This window comes from Mesoplodon densirostris, chromosome 17 (genome assembly GCF_025265405.1).
Source record: "Mesoplodon densirostris isolate mMesDen1 chromosome 17, mMesDen1 primary haplotype, whole genome shotgun sequence".
NCBI classification, from domain to species: Eukaryota; Metazoa; Chordata; class Mammalia; order Artiodactyla; family Ziphiidae; genus Mesoplodon; species Mesoplodon densirostris.
The window spans coordinates 4,941,577-4,966,102 of record NC_082677.1 but is presented as its reverse complement, the minus strand read 5'-3'; the positions used below and the strand labels follow the sequence as shown (position 1 = coordinate 4,966,102).

Below are 24,526 nucleotides of genomic sequence, written 5' to 3'. Positions count from 1 at the left end.
CATAGACCAGGAAAAGCAAGCATGTTAATCATAACTGGAGTTAGGTAGTAAACAGTCTTATAACTCCCTCTCCACTGCACTGATTATCTTTCAAGATGTTATCTTAAATGTGTTGTAATATTCCCAGCCAATTTATTTATTTTTTAAATGAGAGAAAGTATGAGACAACTGATTATTTATCTATCTATCTATTTTGGCTGCACCACGCGACTCATGTGATCTTAGTGCCTGGATCAGGGATCGAACCCCGGGCCCTCGGTGGTGAAAGTGCAGAGTCCTAACCACTGGACCACCAGGGAATTCCCTCCCAGCCGACTTGATAGCATCCATCTGTTTACTGTTCCTGTTATATTACTGTTATATTAGCTACACGGAGAATATAGCTTGTAAAGATACACGTAATGCTACATTTTATCTTTATATTTTGGAAAATATTTAAGACTATTATTTAACTTGTATTTTAGTATTTCAAATTGTGCTAATAGAATGTCTGAAATCAAAATTAAACATGGGCATATCCTCCTGTATACATGAATGTATTTCTGGCCACCTAACTTTGGTCACCCAGTTGGTCATTGAGCATTTATTGAGCTTCTCCCCTGCTGGAGGTCCACCTCTTAAGGAGCTCACAGCTTCGGGGGAGGGACAGTAGTGTAAGAAGCCTTGTGAGCCGTTAGGAGTGGGCTTGCTCACAAAGTGGAAATCAAGTCAACTGCCGGAGCTGGGAGGAGAGGAGTGGGCTCGGGGACTGGAAAACAGGCGCAGGCTGCCTTCGTCTTTAAAAAATCCATACGCTCAGGCTTACGTGAAACACCGTTCCTCTTTCCTATAATTACTTAATTTACTATCGGGTTATTTTGAAACAAGAAAGAACTGGATTTATCTTCCTTCTCTCTTACTGAGTAATTATCAGTTGTGCAGCTTTGGGCAAATCATAAAATCTGTCTGAACATTTGTTTCTTTATCTTTAGTAATAGTAGTAATAGGTAACATTTATTCAGCACCTGTCCATGTGCCTGTTTATTCTCTGTATCACCCCTCTGAGAGCGGCACTGTTACTACCCCCATTTTACACGCGAGGAGGAAACAGCCACAGAGAAATTCAGTCAGGCCACAGGGCTGGTAAGTGACTGAACAAGGACTTGAACCCTCACAGACTGGCTCCAGGGTGTGTGCTCTTAACTACTTAGACTGTATGGTCTTGAAACTGTTTAATCAATATTTGTATGCACGTGTTAGTGATCTACCCGTGATAAGTTTTCATTTAATGTTTGTGTCATGGTAACACAGAGGCATTTCGGGGCTGTTGGTCATGTGGTTGTTATTTGGTATTTTAGATGGAAACGTGTTCTTTTTCCTCATGAAAATATTTTGTGATAGGAAAATAATCAAAGTTATTTGAGATTCAGAAAATAGCTAAAATACAATAGTCTTAAGAGAAATGCTTCCTTAGTCATTATGTGGGAGGCCAGAATTGCAGTGTATATTCTTGAGAAAAAAATTAGGATAAATACTAGCACAAACAAAGAAGAGCAAGGGATATATGAATTTTCTTGCTAGTTGAGTAGGAATCAAGAGTCTGTGGACATTCTGTATTAAAATACCTAGAGACTGAAGTGGTCTATTTGCCTGAGGTAAATGATGTTTATCTCCATAATCTCACATACCTTGGACTGACAAAAGCTACGGTGCTCAGAGAGTGTAAGCCCCATGAGTTACAAAGTACAGGAAGTGTCTTCGGTCTTGATGCTGTACTGATAGTTTAGATCACAAGTTGCTATTATTATTTTATTAAGTTGTTTTGAAAAACAGTTTATCTGACTCAGCCATGCCATCTGAATCTTGTCCCACCCCCTCATAATTCATGGCAATTCTTGTTAAATCTCTTAAAATGTTAATATTGTTTTTCTGATAAATACTCCAAGTAAATAAAATAGCAAACACACACACACACACACACACACACACACACACACACACACAGAGGATCGGAAGAGAATTTTATCACTGAAACAAATGCTAGCAGCATTAAAGTGGTGTCTGCCCTTTCTGATCTGGTACAGGACCCCAGGTTTCAGACCCCCCCCCCACCGCTCTGAGTCCATTTTCTTGCCTCAGATGTTTCACCGGCTCACATTCCCGAATGTGCCATGCACACGCAGGACGTGAAGAGGCCCTTGTCTGTTTTCCTCTCTGGCCAGTGCTTCCTGTCACAGCCCAGCAGCCGTGTTGTGTCCCCTCTTGAAAGTATTTCTGGCTACAAAGCCAAACTGAGTTAGATGCCAGCTCTCCTTCTCCTCCTCTGCATTCACACAGCATCCGGTGCACAACTTTCTGAGAATATTTAGTTCATTGAGTTTTCACAATGGGCATTCTTTTTTTTTTTTAATTTTTATTGGAGTATGGTTGATTTACGATGTTGTGTTAGTTTCAGGAGAAAATATTTGCAAATAAAGCAACTGACAAGGGATTAATCTCTAAAATATACAAACAGCTCATGCAGCTCAGTATCCAAAAAAACAAACAACCCAAGCAAAAACTGGGTAGAAGACCTAAACAGACATTTCTTCAAAGACAGACAGGTGGCCAAAAAGCACATGAAAAGATGCTCAACATCACTAATTATCAGGGAAATGCAAATCAAAACTACAATGAGGTATCACCTCACACGGTCAGAATGGCCATCATCAAAAAATCTAGAAACAGTAAATGCTGGAGAAGGTGTGGAGAAAAGGGAACACTCTTGCACTGTTGGCGGGAATGTAAATTGATACAGCCACTATGGAGAACAGTGTGGAGGTTCCTTAAAAAGCTAAAAATAGAACTACCGTATGATCCAACAATGGGCTCTCCTAACTGTCCTCTCCCCACCTCCCTTATCTCCCTGTTCAGTGTTTGGCACATACCAGAGACTGTAAATATTGAGAATGAACATAGCTGCTGCCTTTGGAGGTGATTTTTTAACCCCTTAGGGTTTTTTAACCCCTGGTGCTGCAGCAGCAGGAGGTATGGAAACCGTGAGGGGAGCATTCCTTGCTAGCCCTGCACCAAACTGGAGCAGGCTGCTGTCTTAGAGGAGGCGCGCGCGCGCACACACACACACACACACACACACACACACACACACACACACACACACACACACACACACACACACACACACACACACACACACACACACACGTACGTGCACTCTGCTGCTCTGAGTAAGCCAGAAGCAATGGGAGTGTGGAATAATGTGAGCTGGGATGGACATTTATAACATGCCTTATCTGTTTAATTGAATTATAGTGGGTTTCTTTTTTTTATTGAGAATACTTTTTTTTATTATACAGGTTTCATATACACAATTATTTAGGGAACATTTACAGGCAAGAAGTTCAATTCCAAAACTCCGTTTTCACCCACACACACTGTACTTCACACTCATCTTCGGGATCAGCCCAACAGGAGTAAGACAAAGTTATTGCTTTGTGAACAGACAGCTTCAATTAAATAAGAGTCTTCCAGAGTCAAGAACAGCGCTCAGGACCCTCTTGACTCTTAGTACCCTGTGTACATATGAATAAAGCCTAAAGATGTGTCCTAGATTACCCCATCACCTTTAAAAGCTAATATTAAAATTGAATCAGTGGGTTTTTTCTCTTAATGGCACAAAATAGTGTTGAAGTTTGTGGAGTTTGCGGAGATGTTATTTATATATGCTGTGCAGATCTATCTTTCTGCAATCTGTATTATAGGGAGAGAATATTCAAATCGTACATATATATTTTGAAATCCAGTTTCTCCCAAACAGTGTAGAGCAAAGGTCATTTTTTAAAGACACTGAATTATCCTTGAGACTACATTTCAAAGACATAATCTTTGGGATGGCACTATAAATGTGTAACATCAGTCAGAAGCAGGGAGCCATGACTGGGATGGCAAATGCAAATGTATTACATAATATACCTCAGATTACATTATTAGCATACTACGTAGATTAACTGGCGTTGAAACTACCATTAAGCAGTGAAGTATCTGGGGGATTTCAGTCAGTAGAACAAATTGTTTCCTATGTCACACCGCATATTAATATGTCATCTTTGCTTTTAATCCTAAGTTCTTTTTTCACCAAGAACGTGGCAAGGTAAGTCATCCTTAGCCAACAAGCAAATTAGTTAATGTCATTTTTATGTTTTTACAACTAATTTATTCCCTGATGTAAATTTTAATTTTTTACTAAAAAAGAAGTCAACATAGTAATGTTATGTTGATTCTTTTAGCCTATGTTGATTGATAGTAATTACTTTTCTGGTTGTTTTGTTTTGTTTTGTCTAGTCTAGAAAAACAGACCTGGGTTTTAGTCAAATACATCACTGTCTTTTAAAGGAAATCAAACCTTTAATGGAAGTCTAATGTATGAAGATATAGAAACTGCTTCCGCTGATTCAGAATGGGAACGACAAACGATGAGATGGTGTCTGTGGAGCAGACCTCCTCCTCCTCCTTCAATCCTCTGTGTTTTGAATGCGGCCAGCAGCACTGGACACGAGAAAACCACTTATACAATTACCAGGACGAAGTGGACGATGACCTGATCTGCCACATTTGCCTCCAGCCTCTGCTGCGGCCACTAGACACCCCCTGTGGACATACCTTCTGCTGCACGTGCCTCAGAAACTTCCTGCAAGAGAAGGATTTCTGTCCATTGGACCGGAAGAGACTCCACTTTAAGTTGTGTAAGAAGTCCAGCATTCTAGTTCATAAACTTCTGGACAAATTATTAGTTTTATGTCCGTTCTCTTCAGTGTGCCAAGATGTATTGCAGCGCTGCGACCTGGAGGCACATCTTAAAAACAGGTGAGAGAGAGAGAAGCGACTCTAGGCTATAAAAAGGTGGCTCAAACAAATAAACCCGATACACACGCCAAGGCATCAGTAAGTAAACAGACAAATCCCGCACAGGAGATACAACAAACAAGTTGCATGCAGCCGTCATTTAATATTATTATTTGTCAAAAACATGCATGTAAAAACTACAGTCAGGAAGTACCGTTTTACACTTACCAATATGAGGTGGTTATAGTCACAAGGTAGCAGGATATAATGATAGACTCTTTTTGCAAGGCAGTTTCTCAGTTTGTTTCAAAAACTGTAAATGTCAGTATCCTCTTATCTAGCTTATTATCCTAAGGAAATAGTCCAAAAGAAGGGAAAATTGTATGTAAAGATGTTGGCTGCAACATTGTGCAGAGTTCAGTAAACTGGGGTCAATGTGATTACTTAACAGTAGGGGAAGGGTTCAAAATAAAATGGTACATCAGTGCATCGGGATATCATGCAGCTGTTAAAAATTATAATATTATTGCAACATGGAAATGGGTACAGGCACACCTCAGAGATGTTGCAGGTTCGGTTCCAGACCACCACAGTAAAGTGAATATCAAATAGCACAGTACAGCAGGTCACACGAATTTTTTGGTTTCCCAGTGCATATGAAAGTTCTGTTTATGCTGTACTGTAGTCTAGTAAGGGTGCAATAGCATTAGGTCTAAAAATTTACATACCTTGATTGAAAAACACTTTACTGCTAGGAAATGCTAACCATCATCTGATGACACACAGGGTTGCCACAAACCTTCAGTCTGTAAAAAATGCAGAGTCTGTGAAGGGCGGTAAAGGGAAGTGCAGTGCAACGAGGTCTGCCTGTACCTGTGGTCTCTTTCGCTAAGATCTTGTAAAATCCTGTGTTCAAAAATTTGACTGAACAAGAACTAGGGGTTGGAAACTTTAAAACATTTAGTGGGGATTTTTGTTCTACTGACAAAAGCTTTTTAAAAGATTAATCTACTTGGCTGATTGTTTAGTGAGTTTTATTGTTTGATTTTGATAAAAGACTTGATCTTTAAAATTGTTTCTACCCTTAAGAAGGGTTAAAATTCATCTCTTTTGGAGATGGAATCACATAAAATGACCAAAATAAATGTATTGATTTCTAAATTTTATAGGTCAGCCACTTGGGCAGTGTAAATCTGCAGTAATCTTGATTGCTGTGAAAAACAATGCTTAGCACAATACATTGGACTTAGAAATAATAGTATAAGTCTGGTATAGAACAGCTTGTCATTATACTCACACATGAAATCATGAATTGAATCTAATCTTATCCCCTCACTTTACGAATCAGGAAACTGAGTCACAAAGATTTGGAGATAGGTAATGGCATGGTTAGACTTAAACTTCAGTATTCCTGCTTAGCGTTCTAACATACCATGCTGACCTTACCCAAGGTGAATCATGTTCTCTGCTGTTACGTGGTAGTAAAAGTTTCATATACACATGAGTATACGTGTTCATTCTGTTCCTAAATGTCAGTGTTATAAAGTGAATGTACTCATTAGAAATAAATTAGATTTATGAGAAAGAATGAGATGTTATTAAAATGTCAGAAACATGAAGATTATAGAGAAATTGCTTAAACTTAAGCTGCACTGTCTAAAAATAAGAGCTAAGAAAAAAGTAGGATAGATGTATAGACTTTTGAGAGTGCAAGAGTCTTAGGTTTTTGTGTATCTTTGGTCAGCAGCAGGCATAGAATCTGAACATGGTAACAGAGACTTCCTGGAGATTGACACCAAACTCCTGAATCTGCTCCCTGGGTCAGGCCTAGTTGTGGCTGAGGTTGAAGAAGATTTTAGGCTTTTCCTATTTCTTTCAGTAGAACTAGTCTTTTTCGGAGATAAGTTTCTTTTGTGACTCTTTTATGAACATCGATTTTGGGGTATTATAGGAACTGAACAAAGTCTCAGTTCAGTTAAGTATTTTGATAGCAGTGAGGTAAAAATTAAACAATTATTTTAGGAATATTTACTTAACTAAAATGCATATAAGAACTTAATAGGTAGTCGAAGTATCAGTAGTATTTTCTATCAAGCTGTTTATGTTGATGATATAAAAACTTGGGAATTGCAGACTATCCCTTCATTTACAGTTTGATAAAAGCTAAGCTACTAATTTAATCATTTCCAAAGTGTCTTAGGCCTGTGTTGTGAAAGATACATTGAAAAAGGTGAATGGTTTGAAAAGGTGAGGTAAGCAGCTAAGAGTGACTATTGATTATAAAAGTTAGAAAGTTGACACTCATCTAATGTTTGTTCAATTAAATTGTTAATCTATGTTCTGGTTATCTATTGCTGAGAAACCAACCACTCCAAATATAGTGACATAAAACAGTGAGTGCTTGATTCTGCTCATGGATTCTGTGAGTCAGGGATTCAGACAGGGCACAGCAGGGATGGCTCGTCTCTGTTCTGTCCAATCTGGGCCACAGCTGGGAAGAACAAAAGCCCAGGACTGCAGGCAGCAATTGCAACTGAAGAATTTATTTCCAAGACGGCAGCTTCATTCACATGTCTGGCACCTTGATGGGGGTCCACTAGAGGCATGGGCTCAGCCGGGACTTGTCCACAGGAGAGCCTGTGGGTGGCTTCTCCAGCACAGTGGCCTCAGGGTATTTTAAGTTCTTACATGGGTTCCAGTAAATAAGGCAAGAAGCTGCATGGCCTTGTATGCTCTAGCCTTAAAGTCACATAGCATCCCTTATGCTGTAGTCACATAACTGCCCCAGATTCAAGGGGACGGGAACTAAGCTTCACTTTGTGGGAAGAGGACAAAAAAATTTGTAGCCAGGAAAAAGCAACACAAACTAGCAATAAGAGTGATGTCACAAAACACAGAATTACGATTATTTTAATTATTAGTAGAAATACAGCATTAGGAATAGTTTGTTAAATCTGGTAATTTTGAGTTTAAATTACCTTCCCTATTTGAACTTAAGAAATCTGCTTCAGTATGAGAACAGCTGACATTTTCTCATATGGCTAAAAGTAAAACATTTATGAAAGATGACTGTTTTAAAATAAAATAACTAGTTATTAACTGATTATATATTAGGAAAACAATGAAGAATTTTAAAAGATGTGGGAAAGTGCTCATCTTTGAAAGGAGAACTAAAGTCCTTAAGAAATATTCTAGGGCTTCCCTGGTGGCGCAGTGGTTGAGAGTCCGCCTGCCAATGCAGGAGACACGGGTTTGTGCCCCGGTCCGGGAAGATCCCACATGCCACGGAGCGGCTGGGCCCGTGAGCCATGGCCGCTGAGCCTGCGCGTCCAGAGCCTGTGCTCCGCCACAGGAGAGGCCACAACAGTGAGAGGCCCGCATACTGCAAAAAAAAAAAAAAAATTCTATATATTGTATGACGCCTGGAACATTGTAGTAATTGCTTTCAGAAATTTTGCCAAGCAGCGTCAACTATAAAGCATTCCTCCTCCCTCTCTACCCCTCATCCCTGCCTCATCCTCAGCAATCTAACATCTTATGCTAATTGTAAATGATAACATTGGGGGAGCGGTTTGTCGTTGTTGTTAAATTGAGCATTTGTGACCTGGTTTATGGCAAAATTCAGAACCATTTTTCTTTTCCTCTTAAAACTTAGAGTTTAACAGTATTCTAAAAAGTTTGTACAATATAGAGAAAACCTTTAAAGAAGTCTTTTTCTATGCTGAGAGCTTTTCTAGTTCATCAAATGGTTTTGAAGCCTTTAAGGGTCAGGGTAGGCTGAGACAAGATTGCTCTTTTAAATTCACATTTTAACTTGGAGAGAAGTTTGTGTTTGACACATTCTCACCAGCATTTTTTTCTCCTATATAATGTAAAAAGCAGATATATATTTGTAAATCATGTATCCAGTAAGAGTCTAGTATCCAGAATATATAAAGAATTCCTACAACTCAACAAAAAGTCAGTAATCCAATTTAGGTGGTCAAAGGATTTGGATAGATATTTCTCCAAAGAAGATATTTAAATGGTCCGTAAGCACATGAACAAATGCTTAACATCATTAGTCCATTTTTAAAATGGAGTGTTTGTCTTTTTGTAAGTTGTAAGCAGTCTCTATATATTCTGGCCCTTATTAAGTATATGATTTGCAAATATTTTTTCTTGTTCTATCAGTGGTTTTTTCATTTTCCTGTGCCCTTTGAAGGACAAACAAGTTTAATTTTTATGAAGTTCATTTTATCTATTTTTTTCTTTGCTCGTGCTTTTGGTGTCATAGCTAAAAACACACTGCCTAATCCAAGGTCATGAAGCTTTACACCTATGCTTCCTTCTAAGACCTTTATGCTTTTAGCTCTTACATTTGGGTCTTTGATCCATTTTGAATTAATTGTTATTGGAGAACATGTGTACAATTTAATACTTTAAACTTTGTTGAGGCTTTAAAAAATATTAATTAATTAATTAATGATTTTGGCCATGCCAAGCAGAATGCGGGTTCTTAGTTCCCAGACCAGGGATGGAACCCGGGCCCCCTGCAGTGGAAGTGCAGAGTCCTAACCACTGGACCACCGGGGAAGTCACTACTGAGGCTTTTTTTTTAATGGCCTAGCACACAGTCTATCTTGGAAAAGATTCCATTTTGTACACAAGAAGAATGCGTGTTCTGCTATCGATGGGTGGAATGTTCTATAGATTTCTGTTAGGTCTAGTTGATTTATAATATTGTTAAAAGTCTTTTCTTGTCCTTATGTCTAGTTGTTCTATCCATTATTGAAAGTGGGATATTGAAGGCTTAGACTATTAGTTTTTGGGGGGTTTTTTTGCGGTATGCGGGCCTCTCACTGTCGTGGCCTCTCCCTTTGCGGAGCACAGGCTCCGGATGCGCAGGCTCAGCGGCCATGGCTCACGGGCCCAGCCGCTCTGCGGCATGTGGGATCTTCCTGGACCGGGGCACGAACCCGCGTCCCCTGCATCGGCAGGCGGCCTCTCAACCACTGCACCACCAGGGAAGCCCAGACTATTAGTTTTGAATTGTCTATTCTTCCTCTAATTCTGTCATTTTTGGCTTCATGTACTTTGAGGGCCTGCTGTTAATTGTGTTTATTTTTATAATTGTTATAGTTTTGTGGTAAATCAAACCTTTTCGTTATGGTAGAATGTTCTTTGTCACTAGAAACAATTTTTGTCTTAAAGTCTATTTGTCTGAAATTAGTATACCCATTCAGCTCTCTTTATGTTAATGTTTGCATAGTATATCTTTTTCCTCTCCTTTTAATTTTGACCTGTTGGTGTCTTTGAAATGTGTCTCTTGTAGACAGCATATAGTTGGATCCTGTTTGTCTTTTTCATCCATTCTGCCAGTCACTGGCTTTTGATTGGAGTGTTTAATTCATTTATATTTGATGTAATTACTGATAAGGTAGAATTTATGTCTGCCATTTTGTTGTTTCCATATGTCATTTCTTTTTTGTTTCTCTAAAGGTTAATCCATTTCTTCCCTTTTTTTTGTTAAATAGATATTTTCAAGTATGCCATTTTAATTCCTTTGTCATTTCTGTTCATATCTATTTTTTGAATTATTTTCTTAGTAGTTGTCTTGGGGATTGCAATTAACATTAATTTTCAACAGTCTAGTTCAGATTAATACTGACTTGATTTCACCAGTACGCACAAAATTAGCTCATATATACCTTCATTCCTTTCCACATCCTTTGTGCTGTTATTGTTATACAAATGACATCTTTACGCATTACATGCCCATCTAAACAGAATTATAATTACTGCTTTGCGCAGGGTTGTCTTTTAAACCAAGTAGGACCAAAAAGGAGTTATAAACCAAAAAGCACCTTAATGCTGTCTTATATTTATCTATGTAGTTACCTTTACCAGTGGTCTTTATTTCTTTACGTGGATTTGAGTTACTGTCTAAGGTCCTTTCATATCAGCCTAAAGGATTTCTTTTAGTATTTCTTATAGGGCAAGTCTGCTAGCAACAGACTCTTTGTTTTCATTTATCTGGGAATGTCTTAATTTCTCCTGTTTTGGAAGGATAGTTTTGCTAGATATAGACTTCTTGGTTGACAGTCTTTCTTCAGCATTCTGAGTATATGCTATCCACAGCCTCCTCTTCATAGCTTCTGAAGAGAAGTCAGGTGGCAGTCTTACTGAGGGTCACTTCTTTGTGATGAGGTACTTCACTCTTGCTGTTTTCAGCATTCATCAAACTTGAAAAGATTTTGGTCAATATGTCTTCAAATATTCTTTCTGCCCTAATGTCTCTGTCTCCTTATGGGACTCCCATTCTGCATATGTTAATACTCTTGATGGTGTCTCACAGGACCTAGAGGCTTTATCCTTTCTGCGCATTCTTTTTCTTTCTATTCCTCAGACTGGATAATCTCAGTTGACCTACCTTTAAGTTCACTGATTCTTTCTTTTACCTGTTCAAATCTCCTGTGAATTCTTCATTTCATTTATTATACTTATAATAAATGCACTTATTGTACTTATTTTTAAATCCAGAATGTTTATTTGGCTCTTTAATATAACATATTTCTTTATTGGTATTTTTATTTGTTGAGATATCATTCTCATATTTTCCTTTAGTTATTTAGACATGGAGTCCTGTTCTTTGAACATATTTATAATACTCGATTTAAGTCATTGTCTCGTAAGGCCAATGTCTGGGCTTCCTCAGGGACAGTTTCTGTTAACTCCTTTTTTTCCCATGTATGGGCCATACTTACTTATTTCTTTGCATGTCTCTTAATTTTGTATTGAACACTGGACATTTTAAATAACGTGGCAACTCTGGAAATCAGATTCTTCTTTCTCTTCGGGATTTATTATTGCTGTTTGTTACTGTTTGTTTAGTGATTTTTCTAATCAGCTAATGATTGAACAGAGAATTTCTTAAATGCCTGTAACCGATGAATCTCCCACTCTCCCCAAGGGGCTGTGTGTGCACGGTGGGGCACACCTTCGACACTCAGGCAGTTGACACTCCTCCTTAGCCTTCATCGCCTGCTTTCACGTAGCTTCAGTGTCAGCCAGAAGTGAGAGCTTAGGGCCTTCTCAGCTCTTTCCTGTGCATGCGCATAGCCCTGGACATTTCATTCCCTAGCTTTTCCTTTTAAACTTTTTGATTAGCCTTTTGTTTGTCTACCTCAGGCAGCCACAGTCTTACACAATTGCCTTCCTCCCCAGCCCCCAACAAATGCCTTTGCACTGGGTGAGCCCCAAGTCAGGTCAGATAAAGACAGCCTTGCGAGTGAGGTCTTCCAGGGAACCAACAGGTCAGTTAATGACAATTCTCCACAAATGGGGCTTTGCAGGTGCTCCCGTCGGCTCCTCCAGTGGCTGCCAGACTCCTGATTCCACTGTGATTGTGGGCCATGGCTATCCCAGGCTCCTGGGGGAGGTGGGGATGGGAATGGGGCAAGTTCAAATGCTACAGAGCTCACTGTTCTACTAAGACTCAGCCATTTTTCTTAAATAAATGCACTCCAGATTGCTACAGAACCTTGGCTTATTTCCAGAGCTCAGGAATTTTTCTGACAATTTTTGCCAGTGTTCGCATTGCTTTGTGGAAGAGAGGCTTTTCAGATACCCTTAATGTAACATTTTCACTGACGTCACTTAAAGTGATATTTGCATGTTGTAATCCGTACCTCATTTTTCTTGGTTCTAGGATGCTCACGCTCTTTGAGTTGCATTAAGTACCTGGCATTGTGTTGGCACCTATCGTGCCCCATGTGATTTCACCTCTGCTGTTACTGCCGCCAGCACCACCACTAACCCTAGCACTGCTACCAGTAATACGGTGTGCTCTGTTACACTGTGTGTTTCCTAATGTGAGTCATCATTATTCAGGGAAGGATGCCACCATGCCATAAATCAAGCTCGTTCATATGTGATTTTCCTCCATCACGAAAGCCAGAGTAGTGGAATGAAATTATAACCTTCAGCAGGAAAGGAAGAGAGTCCCTCAGTGTGGCTGTAGCTGCTGCAAAAGCCTTTGGGCTTTATTTAGGAAAAATGTAAAGACACACCTGCATGTAGAGAAGCCTGCCTGGGGGGCACAGCCCTCAGCCTGTGGCAGGTCACACTGCCTCCAGTGCCTTGTTAAGGGCAGCCCACTGTCTCAGGGCTCCACTTCCCCCTGCATCGTCTGAGCCCATGCCTACCCTGATCTCATTCAGTTGTGCAGGCACTTCTTTTCTGTTGCTTTTAAACATGTGTAATAGCCTCCAAACTAGCCTCCTGCTACACTCAGTTAGTTACCTGCTGGAATGATCCCAGTTATATCCCCCTATGCCAATTGTGGTTTGTGTTATTGTTAAATACTCCATTTAAAAAGATGCACAGGTTTTTGTTGCTGTTTGTGATTTCCATTTGTGTTTTCATGATCACCAAAGCCTTTCTCACTCTAACATTCTATAACTGTGTTTCTAGGTACAAGTTTGTGGAACAAATTCAATTTATGTTTTCTTAAGGCCTGGGAAAAGAACCCCATAAGTTTAGTATGATCCAGTGTAAAGAGCAGGCACCTTTAAATCAGATCTGAGTTTGCTTGGATTTTGGCTCCATCACTTAATAGCTATGTGATGCTGGCTTAGTGAGGTAAGTTTCCCATTTGTAAAATGGGGATGATAGAGCAGTTTTGAGGATTCAGTGAAATACTGTACATGAAGTCTACACAGTGACTGGCCCTAATTAGACACCCAGCAAATTCTGGTTTCTTCCTTTCTCTTTCAGTTCCAAATGTTTACAAATTTGAGGGATGCTGGCTGTGGGCTGTCTGTGGTCAGGGGCTTTTCTCTGTCCAAGCCTGCTCTGATCTACTCATTCCCTATTCACCTTTTGTTTAAAAATTAGTTTTATTGACATATATTTTACTTACCATAAACGTCACCTATTTTTAAAGTATACAATTCAGTGGTTTTTAGTATATTCACAGAATTGTGTAACCATCATCACAATCTAATTTTTAGAACATGTCAACACCCCAGAAAGAAGCCCTGTACCCATTGGCAGCCATTCTCCATCCCCAGATGCCCCGGTGTTGAATGGTCTATCCATCCCGGTCCTCTTTCCGCCTAAGCTCTGTAAGTTTTGGTGTGCAGTTTTGTGGAATGTATGTATTTTGTTAACAGAACTGCTTGTGTTATATAGTCTGGGCTTTTGCCCTCATCACTGAAAGTGTTCTTTCTAAGGTCACCATGACCTTTTAATTTCGAAATCAAACCAGTGCTTTGGCCCTTATCTCATTTGCCCCCTTTATGGCATTTGCACAGTTGGCCGCTTTTCTTTGTTGACACTCTCGTCTGGTGGTTCTATCTCGGTCCACTCAGCTGCTCCGTCGTGTTTAAACATGGGTGTTCCCGAAGGTTCCCTCTGTAACCTTCCCCTACTCCTGGGTAGGATCATTCTTCCATATTTTTATATAGTATCATTTTTAATATCTTTAATTCCTGTTAACGATTTGCTGCCCTACTGGGAACTTAAGTATACCTGTTTTCTTCACCTCTCTAACAATCTTAAGTTTTGCTTTTTAAATTTGTTTTTCCATGTTTAATAACTATATCTTAGCCTTTCTGGTTATTTAGTTTGTAGGATTTTTTTAGTTGTTTGTTAGGCTAATTCCCAGGTGTTCACATTGTTTGTATTTCCTCTTCAATTCCTGTTCCTAGCCCTTTTATTCCATTAAAGACTAGCTATTGGCCACGTAGATATTTGTGTATGATACATATTTTGAGAACTAAATTATTACCTGTCTTCTTAGTCAAAAGTATTTTTTCTGACTCAGTTTTTAGTGTCAATTTTTTGTTGAATAAAATATTTTAAAATGCATTTCTAATTAAATATGCTTACTTGACAAAAGTAATTTTTTCAGTGACATCATTTTCAAACATATTTGCCAGGCCCTTGCAGAAACACTCCCTGGAAGAAAATAAGTGGACCCCCTTCTTAGCAAGGTGAAGAGAAGGCATGTCCGGAGAGAGCGTTGAATAAAGAAATTTCATAATGATCCTTTTCAAGAACTTGAAATCCAGGACCTAAAATAAATCTTCAGTTCATGAGGGAAATTTTATTACTCTTATCATTAAGGAATAGCTTTCAATTTTAATTGAATTCTGTCCTAAATTTTGATTGAAATTTTAGATTTTTAAGAATACTGTTATTGAATGAAGGTCTGCAGCCCTAGCCGCAAGACTGTCGCCAATCCCGCCCACCCTTTCCTAAACTTCTTACCCCAACAGGAGAGTAGGTGGGGTCTGTAGAGCCATGTCGGGGTCTAGGCGCGTGGGCCTGGCTCCTGTACAAATCCCCGGTTCTTCCACCCGCTCCTCCAACTGGGCATTATTCGTCCCTTTGTCCAGTCAGGGTGTCAGGTGGGAAAGAACTGGCACCTTGCAGCACTGCTAACATCTGTGTATAAAGACTTTCTTTAAATGTTTAAACAGACGTATATCTGCCCCTTTGTTGGCCTAAGGAAGTAAAAACAAGCAAGTTAACAGCCCTTATTTCTTGGTGCTTATGTAAGTTTCCCCAGTACTTAGAAATATAAGTGTCATAGCATATCTGTAATTCCACTGTTGCAATTCTGTTTTTACAAACCAGGAGATACGTTATCCTCTCCTCCCATGCCTGTCATAAATTTGAGCCTTTGCTGTGCCTTCCTGCAAGTGGTAAAGCTTCAGATGTATTTCCACCCACTCACAGGTGATGTGCAGTGCTGGGTACGAGAACGGAGAGGCACCGGGGTGCTCAGGGTCTAAGGCAGGACGCAGGGGGCTTGTGGAGGAAGGTGCTGGTTCCCACTTCTGTGGTCCAGCCGTTTAACCTGTAAAAGGGGTTATGAAATCAGAACCTCAGGATGATTCTCACAGTGCAGGGAGAAGTGTACTGGTGTACTACACTGTGTATGTTATTTCTTGTACTAATAGATTCCTGAGTACATGTTGGTGCAAGTGCCTTGTTTTAAATTTGCTCCGTGGAGTGGTAAGAACTTCGCTTGAGCGGAAATGCTTGTGGGTACTTCCAGGTGCTTTTTGCATAGAAGCCATTGCCGTTGTTTTGTTGTGGTACAAACTGTTTATCACTTGTTTTTCCTTTCATATCATTTGGAAACCACCTGATGCTCTCTTTCTAGATGCCCTGGAGCTTCTCATCAGAGGGTTGCCCTGGAGAGACGGAAAACTAGTAAAGCTCAGACGGAGATCGAGAATGAAAATGGAACCACGGTCATAGATCTTCCAGCTACTTTATCACCCGAAGTAGACTGTTCAGGGCCGACCCTGACATCGGCGTCCCTTCCCGCCTGGACGGAGGAGCCTGGCCTGGACAACCCCGCCTTCGAGGAGAGCCCCGCCGGGGACAGTACGTGTCGGCCGCCTGTGTTCCTCGTCTCTTCTCAAACCGGGCGTTGCCTTCCTCCCCACCACTCCCTGCTGCTCTCCCAACATGCGTTTTCTTTCCTCTTTAAAAAAGTAATTTTGAGATATAATCCACATAGCACATAACTCACCCTTTTAAGTGCACAAGTCTGACGGTTTGCAGTTTAGAAGCAGAGCCTGGAACTTACTCTGAGGAAGGTGACCCTTCCCTCCCTCTTCCGTTTAGTCCATGATTCACTGGTTGTTAACCTGCTTCTTACTGGGTGTTTGTGTGCAAACGCTTGTTGCTTCTTGACTAAGAAAACAACAACATCAAGAGCAACAAAAATAATACCGCAAATTAAGCGCTCCCTGTGTCACGCGTGTGCCAGACCCTTCCCATCCGTTAGCTGACTAAACGCCGCTGACGGTGCTGGGAGCCGGTTTGTGACCGGAGAGGCCTGAATCTTGAGACGAATTGGTCGGCTCGTGCTGCCAGGGAAGGGCTGGGTGTGTATCTGACCCCACGGCCACGCCTGTGACTATTGCTGTGCTCTGGTGGCCGCCACGAATCTGACTGTACAGCCACTAGGAGTGAACAGAAGGCCTGTAGTCATGGATCTTGGGCACGTCTTGATGGTTGGCCCTAGGTATTTATTTTTAAATATACTTTTCTTGAACAAATTCCAAATCTTACTACAAATTCAAATTTTCCCTGCCCCAGCCATAACCCTTTTCCAAGAGCCACCCCTTCTTAGAGCCTTTGTGACTCCTCTCTCACCCCGGGGTGATTACATATTACATACCACAGTCGTCTTTATGCTGCTTTGCATTGTTTACACGTGTTCCACCCACCAAACCTTGTCAGTTAGGTCGAGATGACGTTCTCTTAGGATCGCCTCATCAGATCACTGCGCTGCCCCTTGTGATCTGAGACGTAGTAGCCCTTTGTGATCGTTCGCTGATCACCTTTGGGAGAAGAAATGTTTAGATAATCTTAACAGGTATTTTTTGTCATTCTGCTTTCCTTATCCAGCGGTATTGCATAGTTCTTTACCATCTACTAATGTAAGATGACTTATTTACCTGAAGATGATAACCAAATATAAAATGTTTCTCTTTCCATCTATTTCTCTCTCTCATTTCTAACTTGGCAGCCACACAGCAGCCACTTAGTTTACCAGAAGGCGAAATCACCACAATTGAAATTCACCGGTCTAATCCTTATATTCAGCTAGGAATTAGCATTGTGGGTGGCAATGAGACGCCACTGATTAACATTGTTATCCAGGAAGTCTATCGGGATGGGATAATCGCCAGAGACGGGAGACTTCTTGCTGGAGACCAGATTCTTCAGGTATCCGTTTTAATTACTGTTAACTTGCGCTCTGTTGTTCTTATTCATAAGTTTAAAACAGAACATTGTAGTACTGTGGAACTTGAGTTGTATATAGGTTAGTTCTACTGTTATTATATGCAAAACAAGTCAGAATTTATCTGTAATTTCTCCTGTTTCCCCATATGCGTGGAATGTATTTTTTCTCCCTACTTTATTTCCAGTCCCGCATGTGGCTGTGCTTGCCATGCTTGGGCTCTTGGGGCCGGCTGGGCTCTTCCCCGCTTGGTCTGCAGGGCTGGCTGGTTCAGAGCCGTCCCACCCCTGCTGACATCCTCTGATCCCAGGTCCAGTGTTCTCATCCCCCCATCACCTGCATTGGCTAGTTTACCTTCCTCTACTACACTGATTTACTACCATCTGGAAAAGACAGGCCATGCAGCGCTGGTTAGTTACGATTTATACCATGGGATTTAAGCTGGAATTCAGAAACCATACCCGTCTCGTCGGCTCCCTAGTGCACTCCACTCATTAACCCTTGGTGCTACCCTCACCTGCTCTGACAGAAGATGATATTTAAGGAAAAATAGCTATTCCCCAAAAAGAACTAGCTTGGGACAAGGTGTTGTTTTCTTAGAGGGCACATGGGACTGAGGGGAGAGGGAGGGGAGGATTCTTGTGTATGGGACTGGAGTTCTGTGTCTACTGGCCTGGGTATTCGAGTCATACAAGTGTAGATGATAGTTGAAGCTAAAAGAAATAGTAACCTCCAGAAGGAGAGAGAAGAAATACTCATGACAAGGAAAACTATCTTCTAGGAACCCAAGCTCCAGGACTCCTCCCTCCTTCGTTGTTTGGTCCTCACCGTGATGTGTTGACACCCACCCCTCACTCCCCCTCTTCCTGCTCCCTCTTCAGTCCAGGCCCCCACTGCTGTGTCTAACTCTGTGCACACCCCACCAGATGTCCCTGCCGCCCAGCTCTCTGCTCTTCAATCCGACAGAATCACTGCCAGGTTAATGTATCTGTAACTCTGCTTTCCTTGGGAAAATGTGACTAGAGCGTCACACCCAGACTGATTAATATTCACGGTCCTCTGTGGTCTCTTGCACAGCCTGTCATCTTCATCTTAACCCTTCCTTTTTGCTTCACGCATAGCAGCTGTAACGTTCTAGACGCTGTACTAGCCACTGAGAATACAACTAAGAGCAAGGTGCTCCCCCAGTCCTCGTGGAACTTATAATCCAGTGGAAATGCCAGACACGGCCACCTGGCTGCCACCCCACTCCGAGTTCCAGGCTGTCCCACCGTGCTGGCTTGTCCACCTTCGTCCTTAAAGCTTTGCTCAGCCCTTCTCGCCCATTCTGACCTCTCCTTACTTGAATTACTGACAACATTCACTGCTTTACTCTTCAGCTCTTGACGTATAATCACAGTGAACTATTTAAACGGGCTTGGCTCTCTATGGTGATTGCAGCCACCCTAACGGTACCAGTTGTGATACAGATTTCTCATAGCGCTGTGCATGTCATAAGCACAGGAAATACTTGCTGAATCAGTAAAAGAGTGGACTTGGATATAACATCCTGTCGGGAATAGCCATCTCCTTTATGAAAACAAAACTTGGACCCTCTAGGGATTTTTCCACTCCCACTTGTACGCTGCCCCTCACGGTGTGTTATTCCCACTTTAACACACTCGGGCCCCAAACCCTTCCTTCATTGCCCTTAGCAAGGCTGACACAGACTGAGCTTTCTAGCAGTGTTCTGTTTCTTACTAAATACTAAGAAGAAATAGGGGGTACAGGAAGCGTAACCAGTCCTGCTTATATAAAATCAGCTTCCTGATCATACCGTAGCTAGCTCTTCACTGTGTTTACTAGTAGAAGATAGCTATTTACTGTATGCTGTATTTGCTGTCATTTTATGATATTAGTACTCTGGCTGCACCAGGCTGGCAAAACCTTCCCTGTGTTCCCGACTTCCCAGCTCACAGTCCGAGTCTGCTGGCCGCCCCGACATTTTGACACCCGGGAGGCCCAGACCAGGAGAGCTCGGTTGCCCGTCTGCAGCTCGTACAGCGTTCTTTCTCTCTCCCGTTTTCTCCCACTTCCAGCCTCTCTATTAATAAGTGTACATTCATTCTTGTGTTTTCTTTTTTGCTACCAGTGATGTGCTAGCATTGGGTCTTAACATTTGTATATATTACTCATTCTTTTTCTAAATTCTAAAGGTAAAAACAAATGCTTTGCTTTTATCTGCATTTCTTTGAATACCATTGAGGTTAAATAGTTTTTCAGACTTTATTTGCTAATATATTTCAGCAGCAGACCTTTTACTCTTCTATTTTAGAGAATTGTGTTTAGTAACATAACTGAATCCTTACAACTCAAATACAATTATAGTTATCTGAAATTATTGACTACATTTTTGGAAATTAACTCATAGCTATAAATTTACATTGTAGAAATTCCAAGGGACTATTATTGTTTACAGAGGCACACATATTAATATCTCTAGTAATGATCATCTTAATAAGTCCAGTTTAATGATTCAAATTGGTAAGAAAATTAAGAACACATAACCTGGTTAATAGATTCAAAAGGATCTCCTACTGTGGGCCCTGACTTTTTCTCAGCCTCTGATTGTATGCTGGAGCCAGTAAGTAAAGCCACACCCCTTGCCCAAATGTGGAGTATTTATGGTCATTCAAAAGTAAATGCTGGGGGCTTCCCTGGTGGCACAGTGGTTGAGAGTCCGCCTGCCGATGCAGGGGACACGGGTTCGTGCCCCGATCCCGGAGGATCCCACATGCCGCGGAGCGGCTGGGCCCGCGAGCCATGGCCGCGGAGCCTGTGTGTCCGGAGCCTGTGCTCCGCGACGGGAGAGGCCACAGCAGTGAGAGGCCCGCGTACAGCAAAAAAAAAAAAAAAAAAGTAAATGCTGGGAAAGAAGGCTGCTTGGAATTTTTTTTACTACCTGGTCCAACTCTGTGTAAGATACATAAATAATACAGTGAGCAGATCTGAAAATCCCCAAGAGTGGTCGAGATGGTTTATTTATAGAGCAAAGAGCTGCCAAGCCGCCTATGCTTCTATTTTAGCAAACTGTATGCAGTGACAGGGTGTGGCTTTGGTTTTCCTGCATTAAACACACAAACACACACACACCCCTTATTCTACTAAATAGCCTCTAGGAAGAGGAGACCCATATAACCTTCAAGGCCTTTTGTGATGCAGCCTTTTGAGCAGTTTGAAGAAAAAAAATATTGATATAAATTACATCAGTGTCACTATTAAAGAGAATATAACTTTTAAAGCATTATGAAGAATGGGTATTTTCAGTTTGATCCATCATCAATGATTGAGGCATGTTCAGTTTTGAAGGAAAATAATTGCAGCCATGTGTTGACTGCATTGGTACAAAACACATTTAGCCCAAGTGGTTGAGTTTACTATTGCTGGTGCTATTTTTACGAAGCCTGGAGACAGTATTTTATCTGGTCTCTGCTTTCTCTGCCTTTTGCCAGCCACCACACAGTCATGAAGGAAAAAATCTTCTGTGGGATATTCCATACCTACTTCACAAGGATACTGTGAGGCTGCATGCTTGCACACGTCTATGGGCGGATTTCAGCCAGATACTTCGTAAAGTCATTTGTGATATACCTGAACATAAGAAGGAAAACTGTGAGCCTAGAGATGGGCAGCTCTTAGCTGAGCAGCCAGTAATGATGGTTTTTCATTAATGGATTCATGTCAGGCTAGTTTTTTTAGAAACTGCCTTAATTCTCTACGTGACCCTGTATTCAGTGTTTTTATTGAGGGCTTGGATGGCTACCAAATGCATAGATGTTGCAGACTTGGGAGAATAGCAACTTTGCGTATGACATCTGAATTTGATGACTGAATTTTTAAAGATGCCAACAGGCCAAAATCAACAAAATTCAAGTTAACAGTGTTCAAAACTATCAACCCTAGATTAACAAAAAGGGGGGAGGTCTTGCTTCATGTAGATTTCATGTAAAAAAAATTTAAGGAGTTTAGGTGATCACACCTCGTCCAGAGCCCGTCACATAACCGATGTTCAGAGCGCTGGTTCCCCCTCACTTTCACCTCAGGCAGCTTCAGAGGAGCTCTCACTGTGATAAATACTAAGAACTGTGCTGATTCCTCTAACTAGGGAAATAACTGAAGGTGGGTATATTTTCTCAGTGATGTTACAGGTCCAAGGATCAGTCACTGTACTTATTTCAAGGTTATAAAGTTTAATAAGTAAATGTTCTGTATTAAATTATGCCTATTTTATAAGATATATGTTACATTTGTATGCCAAAGAATTAGAGTGGAATTATGATTATCAGCTTTTCTTTAAAGTAAAAGTCACTCATCTAATATAAGGCTGTATACTTGAGTGCACCACTTTCCTTAAAAGAAAACTCAGTTTGTTTTCTCTAGCTTAAGTGTATTTCATTTTGGAAAAGTAAATTTGTAATCCAGTAGAACTTCAGTTTCTGTTCCACTAGAACTAGTCTTTCATGAGCACTTGCCATATCTGATGTTGTCTAGTTGTGCACTTCCTGACCCTATGAAGTGGATGGTAAACACGTTTTACAGGTGAGGAAACAAGTTCTGTAATTTGCCCGAGGTTATCCAGTTATACGGCAGAACCAAGGACCCTCATTCAAGACTCTATCATTAAAGCCTGTGATCTTGACGACTATTCTCTACTTAATGCTAGTCACTGTAAGTTAATTTTAGGAACTCTGTACATTTTTAAATGTCTTTGGACTGCTTGTCTTTGTAAGTAATGATTGTGTATCATTTTCACTACGTCAGTTTCCTTCAGAACCCTTATATGAACATTGCTACAGCTGGGAAGATAAAAGATTGTCACGCTTGGGCCGTCACCCTCTTTTCCAGGTCAACCACCACAACATCAGCAGCGTGTCCCACAACCACGCCCGCGCCGTGTTGTCGCAGCCCTGCAGCACGCTGCACCTCACCGTGCTCCGGGAGAGACGCTGCGGCGGCCGCGCGCACAGCCGCCCCGTGGGCGGCTCGCCCCCGGAAGAGGTTTTCCAGGTGGTTCTTCACAAACGGGACTCTGCCGAACAGCTCGGCATCAAACTCGTCCGAAGGACCGACGAGCCGGGCGTCTTCGTCCTCGACCTGCTGGAAGGGGGGCTGGCGGCGCAGGACGGCAGGCTGAGCGGCAACGACCGGGTGCTGGCCGTCAACGGCCACGACCTGAAGCACGGGACGCCCGAGTTGGCTGCCCAGATCATCCAGGTGAGCCCCCCCTCGCGCCCACTCCAGACCCTCAGCCTTCCTGCCATCGCTCAGCCTTGGTTCTCACTAGCAGGTGACACAGGGATCCAGGGGGGTGCTTGAGACTTCGTTGGACAGTCAAGCACAGCTACCTAAGGTCTTCACAGTCCACACCAGTCTAACCTCAGCCCGGGTGACTCCCTTGTGGCCTGCACACCCATGAACTTGTAGGCGGGCTGTTTCTGGAGGAAAGGCCCTACGGTTTCACGTGGCAGATGGCAGTGTCCACACTTCACAAGGGAGAAGGTGAGACCCCCAAGGAGCTGTGGTCACCGAGGGTGTAGCTCACCTGGTCTCGTCACTCACCTCTCACCTTTACTGCACAATCCATAAAAGTGAGGGGGAAATCACTTTTTATTCAGAGCAACTTATTTCTATAGTGCCTTTTTTTTTAAAAGGAATTCAGAGCATTTCAAACATGACATTGTCTGCACAGTATCTCTGGAGGTAGTCGTGATTAGAGAAAAAACATGTTTTTAGTAAGAGCATCAGATACATTAAAAACCATCTGAGAAGACCTGTAGGCTCTGCAGCGTGCTGTGGCATTTAACCTGGCCATCTCCTGCAGCCTTGTAGGAGGGTGAAGCAAAAGGGGAGTGTTTAAGTGAGCACAACACACACTACCAGTGGAAACCAAGCATTAGTTAATATAACCGAACTTTTGGAATTAAGGTCGGTTGATAGTCACGAGATAGGTGTATATATATATACATAGAATCAAATAACAATGAGATTTTAACACTAAGAAAACCCACGTCTCACTCCCCTTTAACCTACTCCCTTTTCTCCCACTTTATGATTTAATATAGCCTTAAGGAAACACACACACGCTCACAGCCATATTGCATTGAGAGGCGGTTCAGGTATTGGTCTTATTTCATAGACTTGAGGCTTAAAACAATTGAATGCCTTGAAATTCCCTCAAATCAGCGGCAGCATCCGGGGCACCAGGAGCTTTACCTGTGGATCACACCGGCCGCTGCACTGCTGGGAACAAGTTCCTCTTGCGGGGGCAGGGGGAGAAGAAGAAAGTTAATCCATTTTTGGGATTTGTTAACAGAAATAGGCAAGTCGAGTGGACTTTGTGAAGTGAGAAGTCCGATCAGTAAGATGGAAAGGAAGACAGAAATATATTGCCTGTATATATTTCAGGCAGTGAAAGTACACTAATTCCTAAATAGATGGTCCTTACTAAATTTCTAACCAAAATGTAGAAAATATAGTTACACAGGTAGAAAACACATTTAAAATTTTTCATATTTTATTTGGATTTTTATAATGCAAATAGTTGCATATTTTGTGCTGTGATTTTTCCAAGACTATAGAAAACTCAAGTTGCTCAACTTTTTTGAAAAAAATGAATAGTCTTATTGAGGGTTATAAAAATAACACGTATTGCATGTCTAAAAAGGAGCACACTGAAGATAAAATACTGAACATAAGGAAGTTACAATCAAATTCAGTCTAAACACCCCAAGCTATATCAATGTTAAGTGTTTGGAGGACATCCTTACAAGCTTTTGAGTGTGTATGTCCACAGATAGATACAGATTTACACAATACTTACACATGTGCTTATCTTGTAAATTCTGAGTTTGCAGCTTTTTCTTTGTCAGTAGTATGTTGTGAACTTCTTACCATGAAAGTAAGTGTAGAACCCCA

General features: G+C 41.4%; 1 protein-coding gene across 1 annotated transcript in view; it reads left to right on the top strand.

The window, feature by feature from the left end:
* The window catches only part of LNX2 (ligand of numb-protein X 2), an 85,337-nt gene that overhangs the window by 32,287 nt on the left and 28,524 nt on the right, over positions 1 to 24,526 (top strand). The window contains exons 2-5 of the mRNA XM_060079977.1: positions 4,321 to 4,842; positions 15,977 to 16,203; positions 17,357 to 17,556; positions 22,457 to 22,825. Of these exons, the coding sequence (XP_059935960.1) occupies positions 4,436 to 4,842; positions 15,977 to 16,203; positions 17,357 to 17,556; positions 22,457 to 22,825 (1,203 nt within the window). The 5' untranslated portion in view covers positions 4,321 to 4,435. The remainder of the gene's footprint in view (positions 1 to 4,320; positions 4,843 to 15,976; positions 16,204 to 17,356; positions 17,557 to 22,456; positions 22,826 to 24,526) is intronic.